Source organism: Trichomycterus rosablanca, chromosome 19 (genome assembly GCF_030014385.1).
Source record: "Trichomycterus rosablanca isolate fTriRos1 chromosome 19, fTriRos1.hap1, whole genome shotgun sequence".
NCBI lineage: Eukaryota > Metazoa > Chordata > Actinopteri > Siluriformes > Trichomycteridae > Trichomycterus > Trichomycterus rosablanca.
In genome coordinates, this window is record NC_086006.1 from 19254453 (window position 1) to 19281881 (window position 27429).

Here is a 27429-nt window from a genome sequence, read left to right on the forward strand (position 1 = left end):
CAAAGCGCGCTCGTTTTTGCGCTGCTGATCCATGTCTACTGCAAACCGGTTTCACCTGATCCGCCGCTTCTTACTGCTGCTGGTTCGCATAGCGCTGACTGACTGACTGCACCACCACCACCACCACCACCACGACGCGGGACCTGCTGGGGAGCTCGAGAACCTGAATGAACAGTAGGGAGTCGCGGGGTCTGGGACCTTATGCGCACTAGGCTGCGGTTTATTGTGGTCGCTGGAGCGTTCTAAACTGGAGATCGAGGCGGAATAAAGACGGACAGACAGAGGGGGGTATGGAGGATTGTTGTCGGGCGTGCATGCCGTGTCTGAACCGCTTGTGGAACTGGATATGGCCCGAACTGTACTACCCGAGCGCCACTCCGGCGGCAGAGATCCGCACGGTGTCGGGAGACCTGCGCGTTCCGGAGCCGAAGCGGCGGCCTGCGCAGCTCTACGCAGCCCTGTACGACTTCGAAGCCCGCAGCGAGGAGGAACTGTCGGTCAAAGAGGGCGACAAGCTGTCGGTGATAGAAAAACGAGGGGAATACGTGCTGGCCAAAAAACTCACAGGGAGCCTCGAATCTGGACTGGTACCCGCAAACTACGTGGCTCTGCTACAAGATGAATTCGCCAAATACAAGTAAGTAAGTGAAGGAAAATACTGCGGGATGAACACAGAGCTCTGCTGCTAGCACTAGTGCTCACACTGAACCGACTCACTGAAGCTGATTCATTCTGAATGTGTTATTATCGTATTAATAATAATACACCAGCGGAGTCGATTCATCCTAACAATTCATACTAACCGTGTTTTCCTCATTAAAAATAACATCAAAATATGAGATTTGTTTTTGTCAAGAAATGTTATCCTTATAATTATAAAGCTTATTTGTCTCGACGCTGATTTACCACATAAACACACCAAAGAATCACAATACGCTGCTCAAAACAGTTCATTCATATACACAAAGAACACAAGAATACAGGACAGCATCCAATTCCTAAATGGGACTCGGTGTTACCCAACAAAAACACATTACATAAATATACACAAGAGGACATAAACTAAACTATATAAAATACAGACAAATGACAAGTTAAATGGAAGAATAATTGCATATACAGTAGACCCTTGACTTACAAATTTCATCGGTTCCGAGGGGCTGTTCCTAAGTCCCATAAGAAATCATGTAAATAGTATTAATCCGTGCCAGACCCCCCAAACAACCCACTTACCTAACCTTTCTAATGTCTTAAATGCTCTTTTTTGTTATAAATACAAGTATATTTCCCTTAAATCTTAAATGATAGAATAGACATTCCTGTAATAACTAATAATAAACAATACACAGTAGTACTGTACTGTACATAAAACACATCACATTTCAGTACAGTACGTGTGCTGTACCATACACCATAATAAATGTCCTTCTTCTTTTTTTTTAATAAAATGTATCTACCAGAAACAACAATAACTCTCATATTTCTTTATTATTTCCTACTTTATTTCAATAGTGTTGTTTTTATATTGTAGGTGTAATTGCACGAAAGAAAGAATACTTTACTGAGCCGAATTCCTTCTTCTCTCTCACTCACTGTCCCCTCTGTCTGATACACAGTGACAGCTACTGGCAGGAGTAATTATACAACAACAAATAGTAATAGATTTGTTCATTTTCTCAGCACTACGCTTCCTCTGCACCTTCTTTGAGGCCATTGTAATATTGAATTTTACAAAATATAAAGAAAACACCGAAAAAACACAGTCCGCTCACTGTATATATATATATATAGAGAGAGAGAGAGAGACGATCGGAGTTAACTTGTCACGTGTTTCATGAATTTCGGTTCGTAATCCGAAATTTGTTCGTACGTTAAGTTGAAAAAGATCGTTCGTAACCCGAAATGTTCGTATGGTAAACTGTTCGTTACCCAAGGGTCCACTGTAAGTGCAGGTAATTATGTCTGACATTTAACCAATCCACAATCTATGATGAATCTAGATGGCAAGTAAAAAATCTTTAGAATAGAATAGAATGCCTTTATTTTGTCATACAGTATATACACATACAGATGTACAGTACAACGAAATTCTTACGTCACTTATCCCAGCTTGTTTTGGAAGCCGGGGTCAGCCATTGTACGGTGCCCCTGGAGCAAAGAGAGTTAAGGGATTCGAACTCTCAGCCTTTCAGTTGATAGCCCATAGCTCTACCCACTAGGCTACTACTGTCCCGTACCACTTTATTTAAGCCTTCAAATAAAGGTTCTTTATATGGGCACATATGGCAGAAGCTTCAATTACAAAGACTGATAACCTGAAATCTTCAACAGAGCTTAGATGTAATTTATGTACTTTAATTAAAAAACCTTTGATTAAATATGTGGTTAGAAATTGTACAGATGTACAGCCCTCTTCACAAACATTGGCACCCCTGAAAAACATTCGTCATTGTTTAAATTTTTGATCTTTCATTCAAATTACATTATCCAACACTTCCCTTTATTAGAAGTGCAGTGACTGCGGATCTTTCCCTGATCTGTGTTCTTTATTTAGTATTTTGTTCAGCCTCCCATTGCCAACAGCTCAGAGTCTTCTCCTAAACTGCTTAACGAGACTGGAGAACACATGTCAAAAGATCAGTCTCTTCCTCCATACGGAACCTCTCCAGATTCTTCAGATTCCGATGTCCACGTTTGGTTCTGATCTAATATCTGCTGGAACTTTATAGAGCGCATGTGTCTGAACAGTTATCCTTTTGATCTGTCATTCAAATTCTATTGTGTTTCCTGCCTTTTGTCCAATGAATGAATATATTTAAATATAATTCTGCTAGATTTTACTTGTAAGAGTTTATAGGGGGCCAACAAAATTGGCGCACCAGGATTAAAAAAAAAAATCATTTTATAAGGTTAATAAGTGTATTTTTTAGTCATTGTGCTTCTAAAAATGGTAGATTTTTGATAATATTTGGAATAAAAGATCATTTCCATTGTGTGATAGAAAAACATTAGAAGAAATGAGAGAAAAAGCAAAATTAAAGCATTTTATTAGGGGTCTTAGACTTACAGAATTTACAGCCCCCACTGTGCATTACTGGGAAAATTATTGTGGACACACAAATTGTAAAAAAAAATGGGTCAATTAGACCAAACACATCCAGTCATGATTAGCCTTGTTAAATATAAGTCTCACTTAAACAGAACCTTTTCAGCAATGTGTAGGATGAGTTCTCAACAAGCAGCACAGTACACTGTAATATAAATAAGGTATTATTGTAATATAAACAAGTTAGTTAGTATAATAGTCTGGTAAGGATCACAAAGCAGTTTCTAAGGCTCTGAGGACCAGGGGATTATATTCAAAAACTTGCAACAGTGGTGAATATTTTTAAACTCAGCTGACTACACAAAAATCAAGAAAGCAGCAACCTATCCAGAAAACATCCAAGACGTAAATCATAAAATAAATAATTGGAAGGGCTTGCTTACCCAAAATAAGGTCAGTGCCCATGATTTTGCCATTAATAAAGATACTTGGCAAATATCTCTTTCATGGGACAGTTGCACAGCGAAAACCACCACTAACCATGAAAAACAGTTCTGGTCTCACATTTGCCAAAACACCTTGTCATTTTGGAACAATGTTTTGTTGACTGATGAGTAAACAGTGAAACTATGTGGAAGACGTGTGTACTGTTGCGTAGGCCCACATAGCATCCCACATAAGGACAACAGTCAGATGGTGGTGGTAGTGTGATGATGTGGGGATGTGTTGTTGCTTTAGGGTCTGAGTTATTTGTTATAAGTGACAGACCTAGTGGATTCTGCTTTCTACAAGAAAATCCTACAGAAAAAATATCTGGTCATTAGTCTACTGTCTAAATGAAAGGCCTAGTCATCATTTAACCTTTAACAGGAATGAATGTGGCTGAAATTAACCCATTCTACAAAAAACAGTGGGCCAAAATTCCTTTAAACTGATGTGAAAAACTGATATCCAGGTATCGGTAGGGATGTAACGATACACTCTACCCATGATGCGATACGATTCACGATACTGGGTTCACGATACGTTTTTTCCTCGTTTTTTTTTTTTTTAATGAAATTAAAGACAAATTATGACAAAGTTTCCTTTTATTATTTCTCTTTAAAAAAAATCTAAATAATGAATGCCCTTTTATTTCTGAGGTAGGTACAAACTACGCCAAATAATGCTTATTGTGAAAAAAAACTGAAATGATATTTTAAAACAAATCCAACATTATGTAAATAAATTCATAATACAAATGAAGAAAGTATCCTCACATAAATACATTTGGCTGGAAAATCCCCTACCTGGCAACTTTGTGAAGTGCCGTCAACCAGGCGAGTGAATAGTGCCAATGCCCTCTGCTGTTTAAAGTGAATATCGATTCATCTTAAATGAATAACCGATTCGAGGCACATGTGCACCGATTTTTAACCGTCTTCTGGTGCATCATTACATCCCTAGTTATCGGAAGCAATTAGTTTCTGGCACATCGTGTTATTAATTTTAAAAATAGTGTGTTAACCAGCAGTATTTCCATACAAAAATTAAAATGATCATTTAAAAACTATGTTAATGGTACGAATACACAAAAATAAAAAAAGATAGAGATAAGACAAATACTTTGCACTTTCAAAAGTGATATAGCAGTGAAGTAACACCTTAATTAAAGATATGACAAAAAGTAATATAGTCAAGTGAATTATTACTTAATACAATATTAATTCATTTGTAAATTATTCTGATAGGATGGAACATTTGGTCTTGTTAAGACTGGTCTCTTTAAAGATGGTAATAATTTCATCCTCAGGGCACAAGGGGTCACTTTGTTTTGTCGAAAATAACATTTTCTCATTTTCTCATTTCATCATATATCATGCACTGATTTACATCGAATCTTAATGCAAACATTTATTTACATTTACAGCATTTAGCAGATGCATTTATCCAAAAGCGACTTACTTAGTACTGTGACAGTATATTGTCTAAGCAATTGAGGGTTAAGGGCAGGGCCGGCGCTAGGGGGGGGGGGGGCTGAGGGGGGCATTGCCCCCCCAAATTGTGTCTTTGCCCCCCCAAGCACAATGCAAGCAACGGCTATTTTTAAAATTATCTCTGAACCAATCACAAAAATGCATTTTGTTTTACAGTGTGAAGATATTTCCTTGCTTATTCCTGATTGGCTCTTTGAGTCATATAAAAATCGGCAGACTGCCCCAAACAGTTCAGTTCGGCAGTATATGTTCTGTTAGTGTGAGCGAGAGGCAGGTATACTGGTAAACACTCTTCTGAGTTTAAACTGACTTCCACATGGTAATATTTGCTTAACTGTGGTTTTTCGTTGCTTTAATGTTACTTACCTCTTACATAGGTGTTGCTTAAATTATTTTATTAGCCGTTAGCGGTTAGGCTAATGAACTAATGGCAATTTAATTAAGGGGGCGTATTAAAATGAAATACAATTAGATAATCTTTTTTCTCCATTTACATAATCAACATGTATTTTTTAATCATTGGGTTTTAAGTTTAAGTTCGAAAACATGCATTTTTATTTCTTTACCTCATACATCACTTTAAGCCAGTATCAATAGCTTGGCTGTCATCATTCATGCACAAATCAAGCCTTGAATATATTTCTGGCTTCAAAAACATGACTATCAACATGCCCCCTCATTAGGTTTTACTGCCCCCCCAAGCAAAGCAGTCCAGAACCGGGGCTGGTTAAGGGCCTCGCTCAAGGGCCCAACAGTGGCAACCTGGCAGTGGTGGGGTTTGAACCGGCAACCTTTCGATTACTAGCCCAGTACCTTAACCACTAGGCTACAGCATGCCCAGTATTTATTAAACATATATTGATGATTAACATTTTTACACAGTTCTTAACACTGGCACAATCAAAATCTAAGTAGAGAGACTTGTTGAATCTGTGTCTAGACTAACTGAAGTGGTTTTTAACTATAACCTGTTGGTAGTTGAATAAGGATTTGAAATTCAAACAGTAAAAACAGTGTATTGTTGAATGTAAACCAAATGTAAGAGTTCATATCGTTTAAAAAGGGCAACTTTGCTCTCTAGGACATCCTTTACTATGTTGATTTTCCTGTGTCATTTTTATGAAATGCCAGGAATTTGTAGGAGTGTACTTATATCATATAAAATAAGTTGTGTAGCATTCTATCTTTATCTAAGTCTAGAACATATTAGATCATGATACAATTAAGTCATAAACACGTGAACCTAGTTAAATCTATAATAAAAACTGTTACCATATAATAATTACATCACATTAACTTCATCGTATGTGTTTTTAGAGTTTGCATTTCAGTCATTCCTGACATTTTACAGCTTTGTCCTTAGTCACATTAGCTTTAAATGAGCATGCTCTGTTTGCTTTGTTATCTGAAGCCAAACAAAGAGCTGTAGAAGTTGATAGGTAAGTACAGTGTAGGTTGATATTCTTGCTGCTAGAACCACATGTACCTGAAACCTGTCACGCTTTTACTGAAACCATACAACGTAATCACACACAAGTAAGTCAGCGTGTGGCCTCACCCAGGCTTATTTTGTTCTTCAGGCTTTGTTTGTCATTAAACCTTTGCAACTACAGGCACAATAAAATGTTTGTGCACCAGACAAACCCAGTTGAATTTTCAGATATGGATTATTCATGCTTTATGTATGCTTTCTGGGAGGAAAATTATTTAGAATTACCTTAGAATTACTTCATTCATCAGAGGTTGTATTGCAACATTCTGCCTTGACTAATAACCCCAAAATTATTTTAATTAGTTCAAGCAAACGTATCATTCACTATTCAGGCTAAAAGAAGTATGGGAACCTTTAGGTTAATAACATTTTCAATAGTCAGTTGTTCCAATTGGTCTACTCTGCCCTAATTACACACCAAATGTGACTCAGTCCACACTTTAACCCAAGTCAGATTCTGTGGTCATGAAGTCCCATAAAGGTGTAAAACAGAAAATAATGAAATACAGGATACATATTTAATCAATGTGTTTAATAAAGAAACTACTAATGTGTTACTACTTTTGGTATATTAATGGTTTCATGAAGATTAGATTTTATAAGTAATTAATGCAGAAATGTGGGTAAATTAAAGGGGTTCACAAACTTTTTCTGCAACTGTAAGCTGTTAATACACATTAAGCTGATTTCATCTGTGTGTTTGTGTGTTAGGTGGTACTATGGGAACATAAACAGACAGAAAGCTGAGAAGCTGCTCTTGGCTGCGCAGAATAAAACAGGTTCCTTCCTTGTTCGGATCAGTGAAAGTCACAGCAATGAATACACCATCTCAGGTAAGGTGTGAAAAAAAGAATTGCCCCGGTTCGATATATCTTGTTGCCCCATCTTTAGCAACAATACAACTAAAGACTACACTGATCAGCCATAACATTAAAACCACCTCCTTGTTTCTACACTCACTGTCCATTTTATCAGCTCCACTTACCATATAGATGCACTTTGTAGTTCTACAATTACTGACTGTAGTCCATCTGTTTCTCTACATGCTTTTTTATCCTGCGTTCACCCTGTTTTTTAATGGTTAGGACCACCAGGTATTATTTAGGTGGTGGATCATTCTCAACACTGCAGTGACAATGACATGGTGGTGGTGTGTTAGTGTGTGTGGTGCTGGTATGAGTTGGTCCACCTAGTTGGTCCACCTTGTAGTTGTACACTCACTGTCCATTTTATCAGCTCCACTTACCATATAGATGCACTTTGTAGTTCTACAATTACTGACTGTAGTCCATCTGTTTCTCTGCATACTTTTTTAACCTGCTTTTACTTTTCGTCAATGGTCAGGACCCCCACAGGACCATCACAGAGCAGGTATTATTTAGGTGGTGGATCATTCTCAGCACTGCAGTGACACTGACATGGCGGTGGTGTGTTAGTGTGTGTTGTGCTGGTATGAGTGGATCAGACACAGCAGTGCTGCTGGAGTTTTTAAATACCGTGTCCACTCACTATCCACTCTATTAGACACTCCTACCTAGTTGGTCCACCTTGTAGATGTAAAGTCAGAGACGATCGCTCATCTATTGCTGCTGTTTTTTTTTTGTTTTTTTTTTAATGAAAAACAACATTCATTTTAGGTCTTTCCAGAGCACTTCTAGCATCTCATCATACAGGCCACATCAGAGCTTTAATTCTTTCAAGTCTGTTCATAGAAAATGATCCTAAAATGTTTTGGTATCATCCAGGATTATTTGGTAAATGTCCGAGAAGCACTAAGCTTTCCCTTGGTTAGCAGTTGTTGGCTATTTGCTATTCTTGCATGAATCAATTTTCTACTTTGGGGGTTTGTATTCTGACCTAAGCTGAGGCTTAACAACTGCAGTTCTTCAGATCTTTGGTAAATGCCTGGATTAGTTGGTGCTGAGCTACTAGACAATTATCAGTGGATTCCAGACAGATTTATTTATTTATTTCTTGGCTTTTCTGGAATATTATTAGACAATAACATAGTGCTTCCGTAGAATCTATAAATTTGATAATCATGTTCAAGATGAATTAAATTAATATTTTACAGATTTGATTAAAATGAAACAGTGGTGTTTTGGTTCTTCTAAATTATAGAAAAAATCTAATGTAAATGGAACTGTTGCACTTATAACTACTAACAAAAGGTAACCCATTATACACCGATCAGCCATAACATTAAAACCACCTCCTTGTTTCTACACTCACTGTACATTTTATCAGCTCCACTTACCATATAGAAGCACTTTGTAGTTCTACAATTACTGACTGTAGTTTATCTGTTTCTCTGCATGCTTTGTTAGCCCCCGTTCATGCTGTTCTTCAATGGTCAGGACTCTTCAGGACCACCACAGAGCCGGTGTTATTTAGGTGGTAGATCATTCTCAGCACTGCAGTGACACTGACATGGCGGTGGTGTGTTAGTGTGTGTTGTGCGTGTATGAGTGGATCAGACACAGCAGCGCTGCTGGAGTTTTTAACACCTCACTGTCACTGCAGGACTGAGAATAGTCCACCAACCAAAGATATCCAGCCAACAACACCCCATAGGCAGCATCCTGTGACCACTGATGAAGGTCAACTCAAACAGCAGCAATAGATGAGCAATCGTCTCTGACTTTACAACTACAAGGTGGACCAACTAGGTGGACCAACTCATACCAGCACCACACACACTAACACACCACCACCATGTCATTGTCACTGCAGTGTTGAGAATGATCCACCACCTAAATAATACCTGGTGGTCCTAACCATTAAAAAACAGGGTGAACGCAGGATAAAAAAGCATGCAGAGAAACAGATGGACTACAGTCAGTAATTGTAGAACTACAAAGTGCTTCTATATGGTAAGTGGAGCTGATAAAATGGACAGTGAGTGTAGAAACAAGGAGGTGGTTTTAATGTTATGGCTGATCAGTGTATGTTGGTGTAGGTGTCTGATCATGATAAAGTGATAGTTGATATTTGTGAGTATAAAAAAAATGAATAAAATAAATAATGGCATTCTTTTTATTCTAATTTAAGTAACTACTTGATTCATAACATTTTATTTCAGTGGCTAAAATTAAATAAGACCAGACAGTACATGAACCCTCTTTCCTTTTTTACTGGTGCTGTGAACAAAAGCACAGTGCTTGCCTCTGCATTAATCTAAGAATTTCCCCCATTCTCCACCCCCATCCACAATGTCTATAAGCATTCTCTCACACCTCATTGGTTAACATGCATCTGCTTTTTACTGACTAAGCAATACTGCTTCCCTGTCGGAGAGCACTACAATGCTGCTGTATTTGGCATTACCACCTGTATTGTAAAGCTCTTACATGAAATACACTGTAGAGGATACATTTTTTAAATGTTGAGTGTTTATTTAAGAAAGCAATACACAATCAGAACAGTTCTTATTGATTACACCATCATTTCAGATGCTTTAGAATATTAAATAATACTTAGCGATTTATGAATAGTTAATAATATACATATTTACCGATTAGCCATAACATTAAAACCACCTTCTTGTTTCTACACTCACTGTCCATTTTATCAGCTCCACTTACCATATAGAAGCACTTTGTAGTTCTACAATTACTGACTGCAGTGCATCTGTTTCTCTGCATACTTTGTTAGCCCCCTTTCATGCTGTTCTTAAATGGTCAGGACCACTACAGAGCAGGTATTATTTAGGTGGTGGATGATCTCAGCACAGCAGTGACAATGGGATGGTGGTGGTGTGTTGGTGTGTGTTGTGCTTGTATGAGCGGATCAGACACAGCAGCGCTGCTGGAGTTTTTAAATACCGTGTCCAAAAATACCGTGTCCACTCACTGTCCACTCTATTAGACACTCCTACCTAGTCCACCTTGTAGATGTAAAGTCAGAGACGATCGCTCATCTATTGCTGCTGTTTGAGTTGGTCATCTTCTAGACCTTCATCAGTGGTCACAAAATGCTGCCCACGGGCTGCTGTTGGCTGGATATTTTTGGTTGGTGGACTATTCTCAGTCCAGCAGTGACAGTGAGGTGTTTAAAAACTCCATCAGCACTGCTGTGTTTTATCCACTAATACCAGCACAACACACACTAACACACCACCACCATGTCGGTGTCACTGCAGTGCTGAGAATGATCCACCACCTAAATAATACCTGCTCTGTGGTGGTCTTGACCATTGAAGAACAGGGTAAAAGCAGGCTAAAAAAGTATGTAGTGAAACAGATGGACTACAGTCAGTAATTGTAGAACTACAAAGTGCTTCTATATGGTAAGTGGAGCTGATAAAATGGACAGTGTGTGTAGAAACAAGGAGGTGGTTTTAATGTTATGGCTGATCAGTGCCAATACAGCAGTCACTCGCAACATTTAAATAGCAGTTTATTAATGTTATCATTATAATGTATTTTTCCTTTGTTATTATGCAAACCCTGTTGTATTTTTTAAATATGATTAAATTCAGAATTTAATGCATTCAACATGCTCAAACAAGCTGGGAAAGAGGCATGTTTACCACTGTGTAACATTGCCTTTTCTTATTAATTAGATATTTTATAATATAGAAACTGAAGGTACTAATTGTTGCACTTATTCAGGTGAAATTTTTGGCCATTCTTGCTCTATACAAGACCATGGCTGCTCAGCAGTCTGTGGTCACCAATGTCTGATTTTCTTTCTCATAATCAATCCATACATTTTCACTAGGAGACAGATCTGACCTGCAGGCAGGCCAGTCAAGCACACACACTCTGTGTCTACAAAGCTACAATGTTGTAGTATGTATAGAATAAGGCCTAATGTTGACTAGCTGAATAACTAACCATGGATTTCTTAGTAAAACAGATCACCTTGATGCCAGAATATCTGTCTTTAAAATTCCAATATATGCCTTTGCATTAATGGTGGCTTCATTCATATGATATAGACACTGATGCACCCATTACAGATGTTGGTTTTTGCACCTTTTGCTAAAAATAGTCTAAGTCCTTTTTGTCTTTGGCACTAGGAACTCAACATCTGTTTTTTCACAAAAACAAGCTAAACATGGACTCATCTGAGCACAGCACATTTTCCTATTTTTGGTTCATCTGAGATGAGTTTGGGCCCAAAGAACTCAGTGTTACGATAAGATATTCTTTATTTGTCATATATACATATACAGTTGTACAGTACAATGAAATTCTTTCTTCGCATATCCCAGCTTGTTTGGAAGCTGGGATCAGAGCTCAGGGTCAGCCATCGTACGGCGACCCTAGAGCAGACAGGGTTAAGGGCCTTGCTCAAGGACCCAACAGTGGCTGTATAGCAGAGCCGGATTTGAACCGCCAATCTTCCGGTTGATAGCCCAAAGCACTACCCACTAGGCTACCACTGTCACTGTTCTGCATATAATTAATGTATGACTTTAATTTTGAGTTATAGAGTTCCAAGTAGCATGTCTTGATGCAGAGGTGGACTGTGTTATGTGACAACAGCTTTCAGAAGTACTCCCAAGCCCATGTGGCTATATTTTTATATCACTTTGAACTGTTTGTCATGCAAATGCAACTATAAGGCATATTTATATTAACAAAATTGTTTATATTTACAAAATACAATTAGGTTAGTTAGCCAAAACATTAACAGTCTTTTCTTCCATTTGTTAGGTAAATAATGCTTTCAAATCATAGATTTTTATTACTGCATTTTACAAAATGTCCCAACTTTTCAGGAATCAGGGTTTGTAGATAGTGGGGGCAAAAAGTCTAAAATCAGTAATGACAATGCTTTTATTTAGCATTTTTCTTTATTTAAATACAATGCTTTTATTTAAGTATTTATTTATTGAAGTGCATGATGTACTTCTGATTAATAATTTCACTTTATTTCACAGCCAGGAACGAAACCAGTGTCTTTCATTTCCGTATCCATCGCTCTCCAATTGGTGCTTACTGTGTATCTGATAAAATCTCCTTTGCAACTTTGGATGAGCTTATCAGATACTACCAGAACAACCCCAAATGCCTGGGATGCCCCCTGGACCAGCCGTGTGTACAGCAGGTAGGTTGTTACTATTACTTATAGCATATAGACTACATGACCACACTTACTTCACCCTAAGAACTCTCCAAAAATTCCTATTCAGTACAGTGCGACACAAACAATTAGATCTGGTAATGTTAGTTCAAAAGAAACTTTTGGTAACCAGTATTGGGCAATAGTTTTATATTTTGGTTGGAAACGGTGAGGGTGCAGGGAGTAGTAGTTGGTCGTGTCTGAGAGACTGAGAGAGAGCTTATAGTCCGGATTTAACACCATCTGATTTCCACCTTTTTGGACGCTCAAAGAAGCTTTAAGGTGAAGAAGATTTTCATGTGATGATGATGGGAAAGCAGCGGTGCATCAGTGGCTCAAACAAAAACATTTTTTGCTGATGACGTTAAATAGTTGGTATGATGCTGGGAAAAATGCATCAGAAGGTGACTATGTAGAAAAGTGATGTCATTTGTTTTTAAAATTGTTAATAAATTAGTTAAAAAAAAGTGTTATATATATATATACAGTAGACCCTTGAGTTACGAACTGTTTACCATACGAACATTTCGGGTTACGAACAATCTTTTTCAAGTTAACGTATGAACAAATTGCAGATTACGAACAGAAATTCGCAAAACACTTAAGACTTAAGAACAGCCCCTTGGAACCAATTAAATTCGTAAGTCAAGGGTCTACTGTATATGGCTTTAAAACCAAATTGATACATTTAAAACTTAACTTTAACTTCTCTTAAATTTTATTAGAACTTGGCATAGTGTTCCTGTTCCTGTGTATGTTCCGGATAGATGATATTTATATTTTTACGGGGCTGACCAAAATCAAGTTTTCATCAAATCAACAAGTGTTCAAATAGTTACAATCATTTAATGAATAAATTTGAAGAACTGAATAACCAAGTGAGAAATACAAGGATTTTATGGGTGTCTGATAAGCTTGTACCTTAAATTAAAATGAAATGAAAATTGTTTTTGTAGCAACATATTTAGTCTGCTAGAATGAATTTTTGTAATATGTCAGAATAGAATTGGAATAGCAGTGTAAATAATAAATATGGCTGCTACCTTGAAACAGCTGGTAAAGCGGGTACTGCACAACATGGTTCTATTGTTGCTTGTCCTCTTGGGTTTCACCGGAATAATACGGTTACTTTACACCTTCCAAAAAAGTGCCAGGAATTGATGTGAGTGGGTGAGTAAATGCTTAGTGTGTGCCAGCCTGTGATAGACTGCTGCCCTGTCTGACTGAATGAATGAATGAATCATAAATATGTACGCATGCATTCCATTACAGACATATTATTCAGTAAATTTTGAATCAGCAGGTAATGAGAATGCCAGTATCAGGCAAATGCCACACCTCAAAACAGGTCATTCCAAAACCAGTCCTTATGTCTGACGTTCAGATGGCTGTGTTCCAATCTCTAAGTCATCATTTAAAACAATGTCTAGCTAGTGCCCTCTTCTGTACAAGTGTTTTAACGTATCAAGGTTAAATCCCGAGGCCTTGTAAAATAAGTGCCTGGCAGGTAGGGTGACATCCTGTTCATTCATATTTATGTGTGTGTGTGTATGTGTGTGTGTGTGTGTGTACAGAGGGAGCTATTTGACATGGAGCCATGGGAGCGGCCCAGAGAAGAGTTTCAGCTTAGCAGGAAGCTGGGGGAAGGGCATTTTGGAGAGGTGTGGGAAGCTGCATGGACCCCAAAGAACAAAAGAGTAGCCATCAAGATGCTCAAACAAGGTACGTCTTCATATGAGTAAAACAAATTAGACTTTATAAACCATAACAGATGATTACTGTACAATGCATGGGAATATTATATGGACGACCTTTCTAATTAGCAGGTTTAGCTATTTCAGCCACACCTACTGCTAACAGGTGCATAAAATAAAGCATACAGTCATGCTGTTTTCATAGACAAACGTTGGCAGTAAAGTGGGTTGTGATAAAGTAAGTAAACTCAGTAAGTTTCAACAAGGCACTGTTATAAGATGCTTCCATTCAAAGTCCTGCCCAAATCCAAACCCAGATTTGGAATTTCAAAATTCACACTGTTCAGAAGTCTGATGCATCTGGATAAAAAAAACAAAAAAAACAAAAACAAATGCCAGATAAAAGTTAAATAAATTGTATTTTAATACCTGAACCAGAAATAGAACCAAGAATAGAACTAAATACTTAATTTTTTTATTATAATTATTTTGTTTATGCATTTTCTCCTGACTTTTAGCACATCAAATTGCCCGATTGCATCATGCTTCCTCTCCATTAATGCCGATCCCCGCTCTGATTGAGCAAAACGAAGCTAACCCACGCCCCCTCCGACACGTGGGCAGCAGCCGTATGCATTTTTTCACCTGCACTAAGCAAGTGCTAATGCGGATCAGCCCTGTGTACGCAGAGACACACCCTGATCAATGCACTCCGCCCCTGTGCAGGCCGCATCAATCGGCCTACAGAGGTCGGAGACCATATCTGGCTTACTACTACCCCACCCCTATATGAACAACAGGCCAATCGTTGTTCATGTGGCTGCTCAGCCCACCCGGATGGTAAAAGCTGAGATTTGATACAATGTATTCGAGATGCCAGCTCCGGTGTGCTAGTGTGTGTTTTACCACTGCGCCCCCGAGCGGCCCAAATCAATACTTAATAAATAAAAATTTAATTAAGAATAGCCAGATCTGTATGTCAAAGTGCTATATTTACTTCATTGTATAAGTTCCAGATCCATCACAGCCTGATCAGTAAGACATGAGCACTGAGAATAATGCATAGATGCATCTTAATACATCAAACTGGTAGGTTTGGTAGTTTTAATTGTGGGATTTGGAAGTCTTAGAAATCTATTTTCTCTGAGTCGTATGGTTAATGATGTTTATTCAACTGTTTTTGGCCATGTCTGTAGCCTATGTTTTGTATACAGAGGCACAGTTTTGCTGGAGCAGGACATGAACTGTTTTAGAATAGATTTATTTTATACACATTCGCAACAGATGAGACCAAAACACCTGCACTAAATTATAAGTAAGCGTGTTCAAACACTTTTCGTACAGCTTATGTTGACCCTTTCTTTGCAGCTATAAGAGCCTCTACTCTTCTTTAAAGGCTTTGTTTCTGTGGGAATTTGTACCCAAAAGCATTTGTAAAGTCAGGCAATTACATTTGTTTAGAAGGCCTGATGATCCAAATAACTCCAAGGATGTGTATTGGGGTTGAGTTCATTGCTCTGTGTAGGCCTCTAACTAACTTTTCCAAAATTGTTTTTATACATCGAGTAGATACGGCCATACATACTCGGCAATGTGATATATATCGTCACATGCAGAAACTTTATTACACTAGAAATCAGTCTATAGTCAATAAAATAAAAACATTAGATAATAACTATAGCGAGGTGTGCTAAATAACTGGTCTGACCGAATATTATGTTGGCAAAGTTGTGTCTCTCATATTTAAAGCTTGCTCTGTATTGTTATTGGGTGTGTTCGAAAACCTAGAGAGCTCTCTACATAGACAGCATTTTACATCATCCTACGCGCATTCCAGAGAAGGAGGCTGTTCGAAATCCTAGATGTCTTAATATGCTCACTAGTAAGGTATCTTAAAATGTCAACTGTATTTTGACTCAAGAACGAGTGAGCATCCGATGCTGCCTTAGCGGTGGAGGCAATCCCAGCATTCAGTGTGGCACAACTTTTCTCACAGAAAAATGAAAAACATGGCGGATGGTGCTTAGTTAACGAAAACCGATGGAATCGCTGTCTAAATAGCGTTTTCGAATAACATGCCTTATAAGTCGATGACTTATTAGAATCCTCTCTACAGGCAGCTGCTTATGTAGGCAGTGAGACAGCAAGGCAGCTCACTAGGTTTTCGAACACACATTGTCAGAAGAAAAGAATGACAGAGACGTAACTTTGTCCACAAATAACTTGCAATAAATTGGCCTTCTGAGAAACATTATCTAGATGTGGTATTAGTTCCACAAGTAGTAGGAACTGAAAGCCTTATACCAAGTCACACTTCCTTTATTGTTAACGTTTTCTCAATTTCACACATACAGTTGATATCAAACACATACACGTACAATGGTTTCTGAAAGTAGTCAGGCCTGTTTATGTATTTATTTTTATGAATAAAAACGTATCTAAATATCTGAAAAAGACTCTGAATATCTATTTACAGTGCCTAGCAAAAGTATTCGGCCCCCTTGAACTTTTCAAACTTTTGCCACATTTCAGGCTTCAAACATAACGATATGAAATTGTAATTTTTTGTGAAGAATCAACAACAAGTGGGACACAATCGTGAAGTGGAACGAAATTTATTGGATATTTTAAACTTTTTTTAGAAATAAAAAACTGAAAAGTGGGGCGTGCAATATTATTCGGCCCCCTTGCGTTAATACTTTGTAGCGCCACCTTTTGCTGCGATTACAGCTGCAAGTCGCTTGGGGTATGTCTCTATCAGTTTTGCACATCGAGAGACTGACATTTTTGCCCATTCTTCCTTGCAAAACAGCTCGAGCTCAGTGAGGTTGGATGGAGAGCGTTTGTGAACAGCAGTTTTCAGCTCTTTCCACAGATTCTCGATGGGATTCAGGTCTGGACTTTGACTTGGCCATTCTAACACCTGGATACGTTTATTTGTGAACCATTCCATTGTAGATTTTGCTTTATGTTTTGGATCATTGTCTTGTTGGAAGATAAATCTCCGTCCCAGTCTCAGGTCTTTTGCAGACTCTAACAGGTTTTCTTCCAGAATGGTCCTGTATTTGGCTCCATCCATCTTCCCATCAATTTTAACCATCTTCCCTGTCCCTGCTGAAGAAAAGCAGGCCCAAACCATGATGCTGCCACCACCATGTTTGACAGTGGGGATGGTGTGTTCAGGGTGATGAGCTGTGTTGCTTTTACGCCAAACATAACGTTTTGCATTGTGGCCAAAAAGTTCGATTTTGGTTTCATCTGACCAGAGCACCTTCTTCCACATGTTTGGTGTGTCTCCCAGGTGGCTTGTGGCAAACTTTAAACGAGACTTTTTATGGATATCTTAGAGAAATGGCTTTCTTCTTGCCACTCTTCCATAAAGGCCAGATTTGTGCAGTGTACGACTGATTGTGTCCTATGGACAGAGTCTCCCACCTCAGCTGTAGATCTCTGCAGTTCATTCAGAGTGATCATGGGCCTCTTGGCTGCATCTCTGATCAGTCTTCTCCTTGTTTGAGCTGAAAGTTTAGAGGGACGGCCGGGTCTTGGTAGATTTGCAGTGGTCTGATACTCCTTCCATTTCAATATGATCGCTTGCACAGTGCTCCTTGAGATGTTTAAAGCTTGGGAAATCTTTTTGTATCCAAATCAGGCTTTAAACTTCTCCACAACAGTATCTCGGACCTGCCTGGTGTGTTCCTTGGTCTTCTTGATGCTCTCTGCGCTTTAAACAGAACTCTGAGACTATCACAGAGCAGGTGCAGTTATACGGAGACTTGATTACACACAGGTGGATTCTATTTATCACCATCAGTCATTTAGGTCAACATTGGATCATTCAGAGATCCTCACTGAACTTCTGGAGTGAGTTTGCTGTACTGAAAGTAAAGGGGCCGAATAATATTGCACTTTTCAGTTTTTTATTTCTAAAAAAAGTTTAAAATATCCAATAAATTTCGTTCCACTTCACAATTGTGTCGCACTTGTTGTTGATTCTTCACAAAAAATTACAATTTCATATCGTTATGTTTGAAGCCTGAAATGTGGCAAAAGGTTGAAAAGTTCAAGGGGGCCGAATACTTTTGCTAGGCACTGTAGACTCAGAATACTCACGTTTTGGATACATCTTTATAAGCTCTACACACCTGGATTTGGGCAGTTTATCCCATTCTTCATAACAGATCCTCTGTTAAATTGGATGGTTAGCGCAAACGGCCATTTTCTGGTTTGTCCACAGTTGTTTAATGGGGTTTAAATCTGGGCTTTGGCTAGGCCACTCAAGAACATTTAGAGAAGTCCCTCCAGTGTACTTTGGCTGTATGCTTTGGGCACAAAGTGCACTTCACAGGAAGGACTGGGGTGAATGGAACGCTCCTACAGAATTGGCGCTAATGGTTGAAAGACCGCTAAATCAGACCTTCTGATTTAAATTTTTAGTAAGAAATGCTGTTATTTGCATTTATTCAGTTTGCGTCACACAGATGATGTGTCAATAAAATGCTTGATTGGCTTTCTAACAAGTTAGTGTTTTACTTCACAAGCAGGAAAAAGTTTGGAGGTTTTTAATTATAAGCACATTTACAAAATAACGGATTATATTCCTAATGGGGCAACACACGGTTATAAATTGAATAGCATCTGGAAGAACATAAGCTAAGGTAAGCAGTGGTTATGATTTTTTTTTGCTGTGTTTTGGATTTTGGCCGCTGTGCTGTGATTTATCGTGCGCTTTTGTTTTGCAATGAAAACAAAACGTATCAGTTTAAGCTTTTAACTGTTACCTTCCTGTTTTTTATCTGAACTTACATATTATTTGTTTATTTCTACGTAATTTCTTCGTATTTTGTGACTTGTGAACATCTCTGCAGCAATGGCTCTGATTACTTTTGTGAATAATAGATTTTAGTTATCAGAATTTTTATGTTATTAAAAACTTTAATGTTTACATTTTATTATTATGGGTGGTAAAAATTTCAGTTGTATCCATCCAAAATCAAAGCCAGAACACAGTAAGGCTGAGCAAATAGTCAAAGGGTCTAAATACTTTCTAAATCCACTATACGTCATGGCAGTTTAGGGATTTCAATGTTCCATTTTTAAAAATGTGTTGGTCAAAAATATATATACAATCTTCTAATTTTTTACTAGCAATTATGATCTTTAGCCAGTGACTTTTCTTTGCCCATGCAAAGTACTTAGGGCTGGTTTTACTGCACCCAATAAGAAATCGAAACAAAACTAAAAACTGTATCTATTGAATCGAAGAGGTCTCCTGCCTAGGTCAGGAAATTTGCAATCCAAGAGCCATCAAAACCCAGGTCTGGAACATGTGTTGCTATGGGCTTACTGGCTGCCATGAATGAAAGAAACCCCTGCCCCTGCTGTTTTCTTTGTCCATGAGTCTAGCAACAAATTTCAGTTAAGCTTTGAGTTGGCACCATTGGATAGGAGCTTCTTTTTCACAGTAGCCCATGGAGATATAAAGCTTGCTTGACTGTGAACAGTGTCACCCATGTTTTGCCCATTTCTCTTGTTCCTTTTAAATTACGATAACATTTCTATGGTTCCATTTTGACCCAACATTTATGGAATAATACAAATGACATTTTAGGGTACAATTTAATGATTTAGTCACAGACAAAGAAGAGAATGATTCATAGAGTACATGCATGTCCTTTACAGGTGTATGTAAACTTTTGACTTTAGCTGTGGATGTAGACACCTGTATAACCACTGCTTTAAACCCTTACTGTTTGAGAGGAAGTGAGATGCATGAAACTGATGGCGTACCATGAAATTCCATAGTTGTTCCCAATTCATAACTATCTGGTTTTACTTCTAGGTTTCACATGGTTATTAATATAAGCATTCTTATCATTTTTATCAAACAGCATGAGAACGATACGATGATTTAATTAGAGCACACATGACCAATGCTGGTTGACACTGCTTGTTAAGAAAAGGCACTAATTACTCTACACTAGTGCACTTCAACCAGCATGGGTTCAAACCTGGACTCTTCCACTCATTATGTTGTTTATTTAACTTTTTAAACTGCTCCTGTCATTATTTCTACTATGTTTTATCTTATATAAGATGTTACACTATATGGGTCGGTGTATATCTGTGAGAATTTGGGGCATTTGTATGACTGGGCACTAATGTTGGTCAAGAAAGATGTTCCAGTTCATTCCAAATTTGTTCACTGTGTACCTGGGACTTAGCTCAGGGCTGAGTCCTTTGTCTGATGGTCAGACCTGACTACCTGTCTGCCAACTCCTGCTGGCCTACTGCTGGTGTTCTTTTGTTCTGTTTTTTTGGAGACTAAGAACATATATTGGGGTGGCATACATATGTTGTAGCTGCTGTTGGCATCCTTCCTGCTCATAAGTATTATTATTCCATGGTTTAATGTAACCCAACCTAAAGTGAACTGTTGTAATCATTTTTTATTTCTCCTTTAGAGGACACTAAGTTGGATGAGTTTGTGAAGGAGGTCCATGCGCTGAAGAACCTACACCATCCAAAACTCATTGAGCTGCTTGCGCTGTGTACAAGAGGAGAACCGGTCTACATTGTCACTGAACTCATGTCTAAAGGCAGTCTCAAGTCCTACCTCGCCAGTAAGTCACACTGAATTTTTTCCTTTTAATATTAGGTAGACCGTTTATTTAGTAACTAAGTTTTAGATTTTCTTAAATTTGTGGTGGTAAGTTGGCATAGCAAGGGTACATTCTGCACATCTCTGAGTTATGATGCTCAATCCTGAGCCTAGTTATTACTACAGCTCTGGAGGAATTACGTTGTTTAGATGATCTGTTTTGTTTAGAAGTAACTTTAAAATTTAAAATTTGCACTTTGGTGGCACAGCAGTCTAAGACCCTAGCCCACCACTGCAAAGACTTTTCCCCCCGACTTTTAGCGTATTCAATTACCCAATTGCATTATGCTTCCTCTCTACTGATGCCGATTCCCACCCTGATTAAGCAGAGCGAGACTGACACAATAAAAATAAATAAAATTTAATAAAAAGTAACAATATGTTGTGCAATGTGGTTGTGACTCCCTATTTATAGAAGAACTAGATTTAGCATACTGCAGAAACCAGATTTAGCATAGCTGTATGACTGTAGCCGTTCTAGAACATTGGTGGGCCTAATCACTGGTTTATGAGGTCGAAGATCATGCTGCATATACTGTACGGTTTCCTGGTAGGAAGATTGTAGATGTGAATTGCGTAACTGCGTGTTTTGTTCAAATGATTTCAGCAATAGAACACGGAACAACATCTTCCTAGAAATGTTAAAGGAATCTTGAATATTACATAGATCTGACATTGATCACGTCTATACAGCAGGATTTGGCTAAATAAGTGATTATCATGAAAATTCAGTGCTGGAGTTATGACTGATGATTTGTAGTGCCTTGTTTAGGGGAGTATTATGTTTTATTTCAAACTGTCTCTGTAGTGTAGGCTTGTTTAGCATCTCATTTTACAGTAAACCACATTCCAAACATTGAGCATTTGGTTCAATCATTTCGGCACCTTAGCAATTTCACATTTAATGTATTTAACTTTGTAGAAATATGAATATGAAGAGATTTTATACTGATTCTCAGAAATCATGTTATTTTCTAATTTTATTTAGGAACGTTCTTCATCTCTTGAAGAAACCTGTCATATGTTACTTATCTATGTGCAACAGCAGCTACCCCGATCAGCCATAACATTAAAACCACCTCCTTGTTTCTACACTCACTGTCCATTTTATCAGCTCCACTTACCAAATAGAAGCACTTTGTAGTTCTACAATTACTGACTGTAGTCCATCTGTTTCTCTGCATGCTTTGTTAGCCCCCTTTCATGCTGCCCTTCAATGTTCAGGATCCTGACAGGACCACCACAGAGCAGGTATTATTTAGGTGGTGGGTCATTCTCAGCACTGCAGTGACACTGACATGGTGGTGGTGTGTTAGTGTGTGTTGTGCTGGTATGAGTGAATCAGACACAGCAGCGCTGCTGGAGTTTTTAAACACCTCACTGTCACTGCTGGACTGAGAATAGTCCACCAACCAAAAACATTCAGCCAACAGCTCTCTGTGGGCAGCGTCCTGTGACCACTGATGAAGGTCTAGAAGATGACCAACTCAAACAGCAGCAATAGATGAGCAATCGTCTCTGACTTTACATCTACAAGGTGGACCAACTAGGTAGGAGTGTCTATAGAGTGAAAAGTGAGTGGACACAGTATTTAAAAACTTCCATAGCGCTGCTGTGTCTGATCCACTCATACCAGCACAACACACACTAACACACCACCACCACGTCAGTGTCACTGCAGTGCTGAGAATGATCCACCACCTGAATAATACCTGCTCTGTGGTGGTCCTGTGGGGGTCCTGACCATTGAAGAACAGGGTGAAAGCAGGCTAAAACGTTTGTAGAGAAACAGATGGACAACAGTCGTAATTGTAGAACTACAAAATGCTTCTATATGGTAAGTGGAGCTGATAAAATGGACAGTGAGTGTAGAAACAAGGAGGTGGTTTTAATGTTATGTCTTATATTAGTCTTATATCTTAACTGATAACTGTGTGTCTCTCTCTTACTTTCTCTCTCGCTCTTTCTTATCACTATAGCCCCAGAGGGACAGGTATTGACCTCAGCTCATCTTATCTACATGGCGTGTCAGGTGACCGAGGGGATGGCCTACCTGGAGGACCGGCACATTGTCCACCGAGACCTGGCTGCCCGAAACATCCTGGTGGGGAGTGAGCTGGAGTGTAAAGTGGCCGATTTTGGCCTGGCTCGTATTATTAAGGTATTTTCTATGACATCATGACGCAGAATATAGTGTCCTATGTTTAGACCTCAGCCTGCTTGTTCCCCGTTGGCTTTCTTTGGGAACTCTAGGATAGATAAACAAATATAACATTTTAAAAATATAGGCCTAATTTCTTACTGACAATATTGGATAAATCTTACCTTTAACTTAAGTATTTATATCATCCCTATCAAAATATTTTTTATATAATTCTATTTCCTGTATAGTTAATAAATAAATAAAATGATAACAAACTATTAAGATTATACCACACTCAGAGATATACAGTGTATCACAAAAGTGAGTACACCCCTCACATTTCTGCAAATATTTCATTATATCTTTTCATGGGACAACACTATAGACATGAAACTTGGATATAACTTAGAGTAGTCAGTGTACAGCTTGTATAGCAGTGTAGATTTACTGTCTTCTGAAAATAACTCAACACACAGCCATTAATGTCTAAATAGCTGGCAACATAAGTGAGTACACCCCACAGTCAACATGTCCAAATTGTGCCCAAATGTGTCGTTGTCCCTCCCTGGTGTCATGTGTCAAGGTCCCAGGTGTAAATGGGGAGCAGGGCTGTTAAATTTGGTGTTTTGGGTACAATTCTCTCATACTGGCCACTGGATATTCAACATGGCACCTCATGGCAAAGAACTCTCTGAGGATGTGAGAAATAGTATTGTTGCTCTCCACAAAGATGGCCTGGGCTATAAGAAGATTGCTAACACCCTGAAACTGAGCTACAGCATGGTGGCCAAGGTCATACAGCGGTTTTCCAGGACAGGTTCCACTCGGAACAGGCTTCGCCAGGGTTGACCAAAGAAGTTGAGTCCACGTGTTCGGCGTCATATCCAGAGGTTGGCTTTAAAAAATAGACACATGAGTGCTGCCAGCATTGCTGCAGAGGTTGAAGACGTGGGAGGTCAGCCTGTCAGTGCTCAGACCATACGCCGCACACTGCATCAACTCGGTCTGCATGGTCGTCATCCCAGAAGGAAGCTGACGCACAAGAAAGCCCGCAAACAGTTTGCTGAAGACAAGCAGTCCAAGAACATGGATTACTGGAATGCCCTGTGGTCTGACGAGACCAAGATAAACTTGTTTGGCTCAGATGGTGTCCAGCATGTGTGGCGGCGCCCTGGTGAGAAGTACCAAGACAACTGTATCTTGCCTACAGTCAAGCATGGTGGTGGTAGCATCATGGTCTTGGGCTGCATGAGTGTTGCTGGCACTGGGGAGCTGCAGTTAATTGAGGGAAACATGAATTCCAACATGTACTGTGACATTCTGAAACAGAGCATGATCCCCTCCCTTCAAAAACTGGGCCTCATGGCAGTTTTCCAACAGGATAACGACCCCAAACACAACCTCCAAGATGACAACTGCCTTGCTGAGGAAGCTGAAGGTAAAGGTGATGGACTAAACCCAATTGAGCACCTGTGGCGCATCCTCAAGTGGAAGGTGAAGGAGTTCAAGGTGTCTAACATCCACCAGCTCCGTGATGTCATCATGGAGGAGTGGAAGAGGATTCCAGTAGCAACCTGTGCAGCTCTGGTGAATTCCATGCCCAGGAGGGTTAAGGCAGTGCTGTATAATAATGGTGGTCACACAAAATATTGACACTTTGGGCACAATTTGGACATGTTCACTGTGGGGTGTACTCACTTATGTTGCCAGCCATTTAGACATTAATGGCTGTGTGTTGAGTTATTTTCAGAAGACAGTAAATCTACACTGCTATACAAGTTGTACACTGGCTACTCTAAGTTATATCCAAGTTTCATGTCTATAGTGTTTTCCCATGAAAAGATATAATAAAATATTTGCAGAAATGTGAGGGGTGTACTCACTTTTGTGATACACTGTATGTATAATCACTCATGTATTGATGTGTATATGCATTTATGTGCTTTTAGGACAGTGTTTACACAGCCAGTAGGAACACTAAGATTCCTGTACGGTGGACGGCTCCAGAGGCGGCACTGTACCAGCGCTTCTCTGTTAAATCTGATGTCTGGTCTTTTGGGGTGCTGCTCTACGAAATGATGTCAAGAGGAAAGATGCCATATGAGGGTACGAGTATGCTTTAACATTAGACTGGTATTCTGTCTAATTGGGCATGTCATTTCAAGAAATAAGTAGAATAAGTAGAATTTTAAAGAGGCTAATATTTGTATACAATGATTGTTGTCCACAAGCTAGTCCTTAGTTTCAATTTTAATGTTTCAATTTAGTGACTATGGTATAATGATTAATAAATAATAAATTAAAGGATATACATTTCAATATATAGCAGTGTTTTTTTGTATTTTATTTATGCAATTCCCCCTGTTTTTCACCCAATCTAGTCAGATACAATTACCCAGTTGTACCTCCTGTACTGCTGTAGACTTCTGCCCTGAATGAGAAGGGCCATACCTGCCATGTGTGCACTAGTAAACTGCTTCTTTTCACCACACAGAGATCATTATTGCATATGAAGAGTCACACACTGATTTCTATTATTTACTGTCATTTTGCAGGCACCTCTGGTCAGCCAACAGAGGCCACAATTGCAGAAGTAATTAGAAAAGTAATTAGAAATCCCTTCGGCCGCCCTCCCTCAGACATAGCCACTCATGTGTAGGCACCCAGCTGGGTGAACATCTTGGCAGATCTTTGCTTTTAATCATTTTATCTTTTTATATCTTTGGCCAGTCCAGGCATTAGTCCAAGTATAGAGTAATAGAGTAAGAAACATAGAGGTAAAATTAACAGCGATCTTTAACCCGAACCCAACAGCACTGCACTGTTAGTTTACTTCAAACTGTTAACCCTTAGCTTACCCTAGAGTTTCAGAGTATAGCACTTTTATAGAAATAAATAGTCACTCCATAGCTATAAGAGATAAATATAAGATTTAAACAATACTAGTTTGCTAATAGGGGAGGCACGGTGGCTTAGTGGGTAGCACTGTCGCCTCACAGCAAGAAGGTCCTGGGTTTGATCTGTGCTGAGTTTGCATGTTCTCCCCGTGTCTGCTCCGGTTTCCTCCCACAGTCTAAAAACATGCAGTCAGGTTCATTGGAGACACTAAATTGCCCTATAAGTGTATGTGTGTGTGTTTGTGTATGTGTGTCTGCCCTGAGATGGACTGGCGTCCCGTCCAGTGTGTTACATTGAAAAGCTTGGATAGGTCCAGCACCCCCCCTTCCCCACGACCCTAATTGGATAAGTAGATAAGCAAATGAATGAATGAATGGTTTGCTAATAGTATGCTTATCAACCCAGTATGTTAAGTTTGTACACACGTTTTTGACAAATGGCATGTCACTACCTTACCCCTATTTTTGCCTCTTTGTAGGTAAAACCAATAAAGAAGTGTTGGACATTTTGGCGTCAGGCTACAGATTGCCTTGCCCGAGTCGCTGCCCTCCTAATATTTACCGTATGATGATGGAGTGCTGGGCAGGTGAGACCTCCAAACGACCCTCTTTCCACGCCCTGCACAGTCAGCTGGATAACATTTACTCAAGAATTTACTACAAGACTATTGAGGTGTAGAGCCAACATGAGCCAAATAGCACAAAAAGCCACACTGAAGGAAATGCAATGAAGGAATGCAAGTTAAGCATGTGCAAAAATTATTTAGATCAAACTGATGGACTGATTTTTCCTGCCAAAACTGTCTATTTGCTAATGTTTTTTTTATTGATTGTATATGTGCAATAATGACTTTTTATGTAATCATGTACATGACAAAAGGGAACAGAAGAGCAGAGGTTTGCAGTGCTTCCATTTACAGTGCTAGTTTTTACTACAGCCACATCTGGAGCAGCAGCAGTAGGGTGCTGGGTTGATAGTGAACGATCTCGGTGTGATAAGCAGGGTTTTTTTTTTTGAGTCGTGCTCCGTACCAGTGTTCAGCCTGTGTTACGGCCTGCTGTTGAGCTGGCCAGACAGAGACTCAGACTTCAGTATAAGAGGTAGCTAATTGTTTCTGCTTCCAATGAGTGTTTTGTTTACTAGTGGTTTACCTGCCAACCTTTCTGGACTTTTTACTACCGAACAAAAAGAACAGGTTAAACTAAGACTGTTACAGTTCATGGGGAATCCAAGGAGGTTTGAAGGACCTCTGGTGAGTCTGTGCTGCAAAAAACATGACTAGCTTGCATCTATTTGAGATATGCAATCTACGCACTTACACTGTGGAAGTGTAAAAAAGGTCTTGTTGCCTCGTTCTTATGGAAATAGTTTCTTTGATCAGTCTTCCTAATTACAAGAGGCAGACAGATTATGCACCGTGAATGAAAGATATTTTAAAATAAATTAT

General features: G+C 39.0%; 1 protein-coding gene across 1 annotated transcript; it reads left to right on the forward strand.

Moving 5' to 3' along the window:
* Window positions 1-290: 290 nt before the first annotated feature.
* Window positions 291-27404, forward strand: srms (src-related kinase lacking C-terminal regulatory tyrosine and N-terminal myristylation sites). Its single transcript, XM_063015160.1, has 8 exons — window positions 291-637; window positions 7226-7347; window positions 12405-12571; window positions 14161-14308; window positions 20745-20903; window positions 22921-23102; window positions 25034-25190; window positions 26461-27404. The coding sequence occupies exons 1-8, from the start codon at window positions 291-293 to the stop codon at window positions 26658-26660; spliced, it is 1482 nt and encodes a 493-aa protein (XP_062871230.1). The 3' UTR covers window positions 26661-27404.
* Window positions 27405-27429: the final 25 nt, after the last annotated feature.

Coding starts and splice junctions, on each gene's coding strand:
- srms (XM_063015160.1), top strand. CDS start 291: ATGGAGGATTGTTGTCGGGCGTGCATGCCGTGTCTGAACCGCTTGTGG. Junction 12,572..14,160: donor ACCAGCCGTGTGTACAGCAG/GTAGGTTGTTAC, acceptor GTGTGTGTACAG/AGGGAGCTATTTGACATGGA. Junction 23,103..25,033: donor GCCTGGCTCGTATTATTAAG/GTATTTTCTATG, acceptor ATGTGCTTTTAG/GACAGTGTTTACACAGCCAG.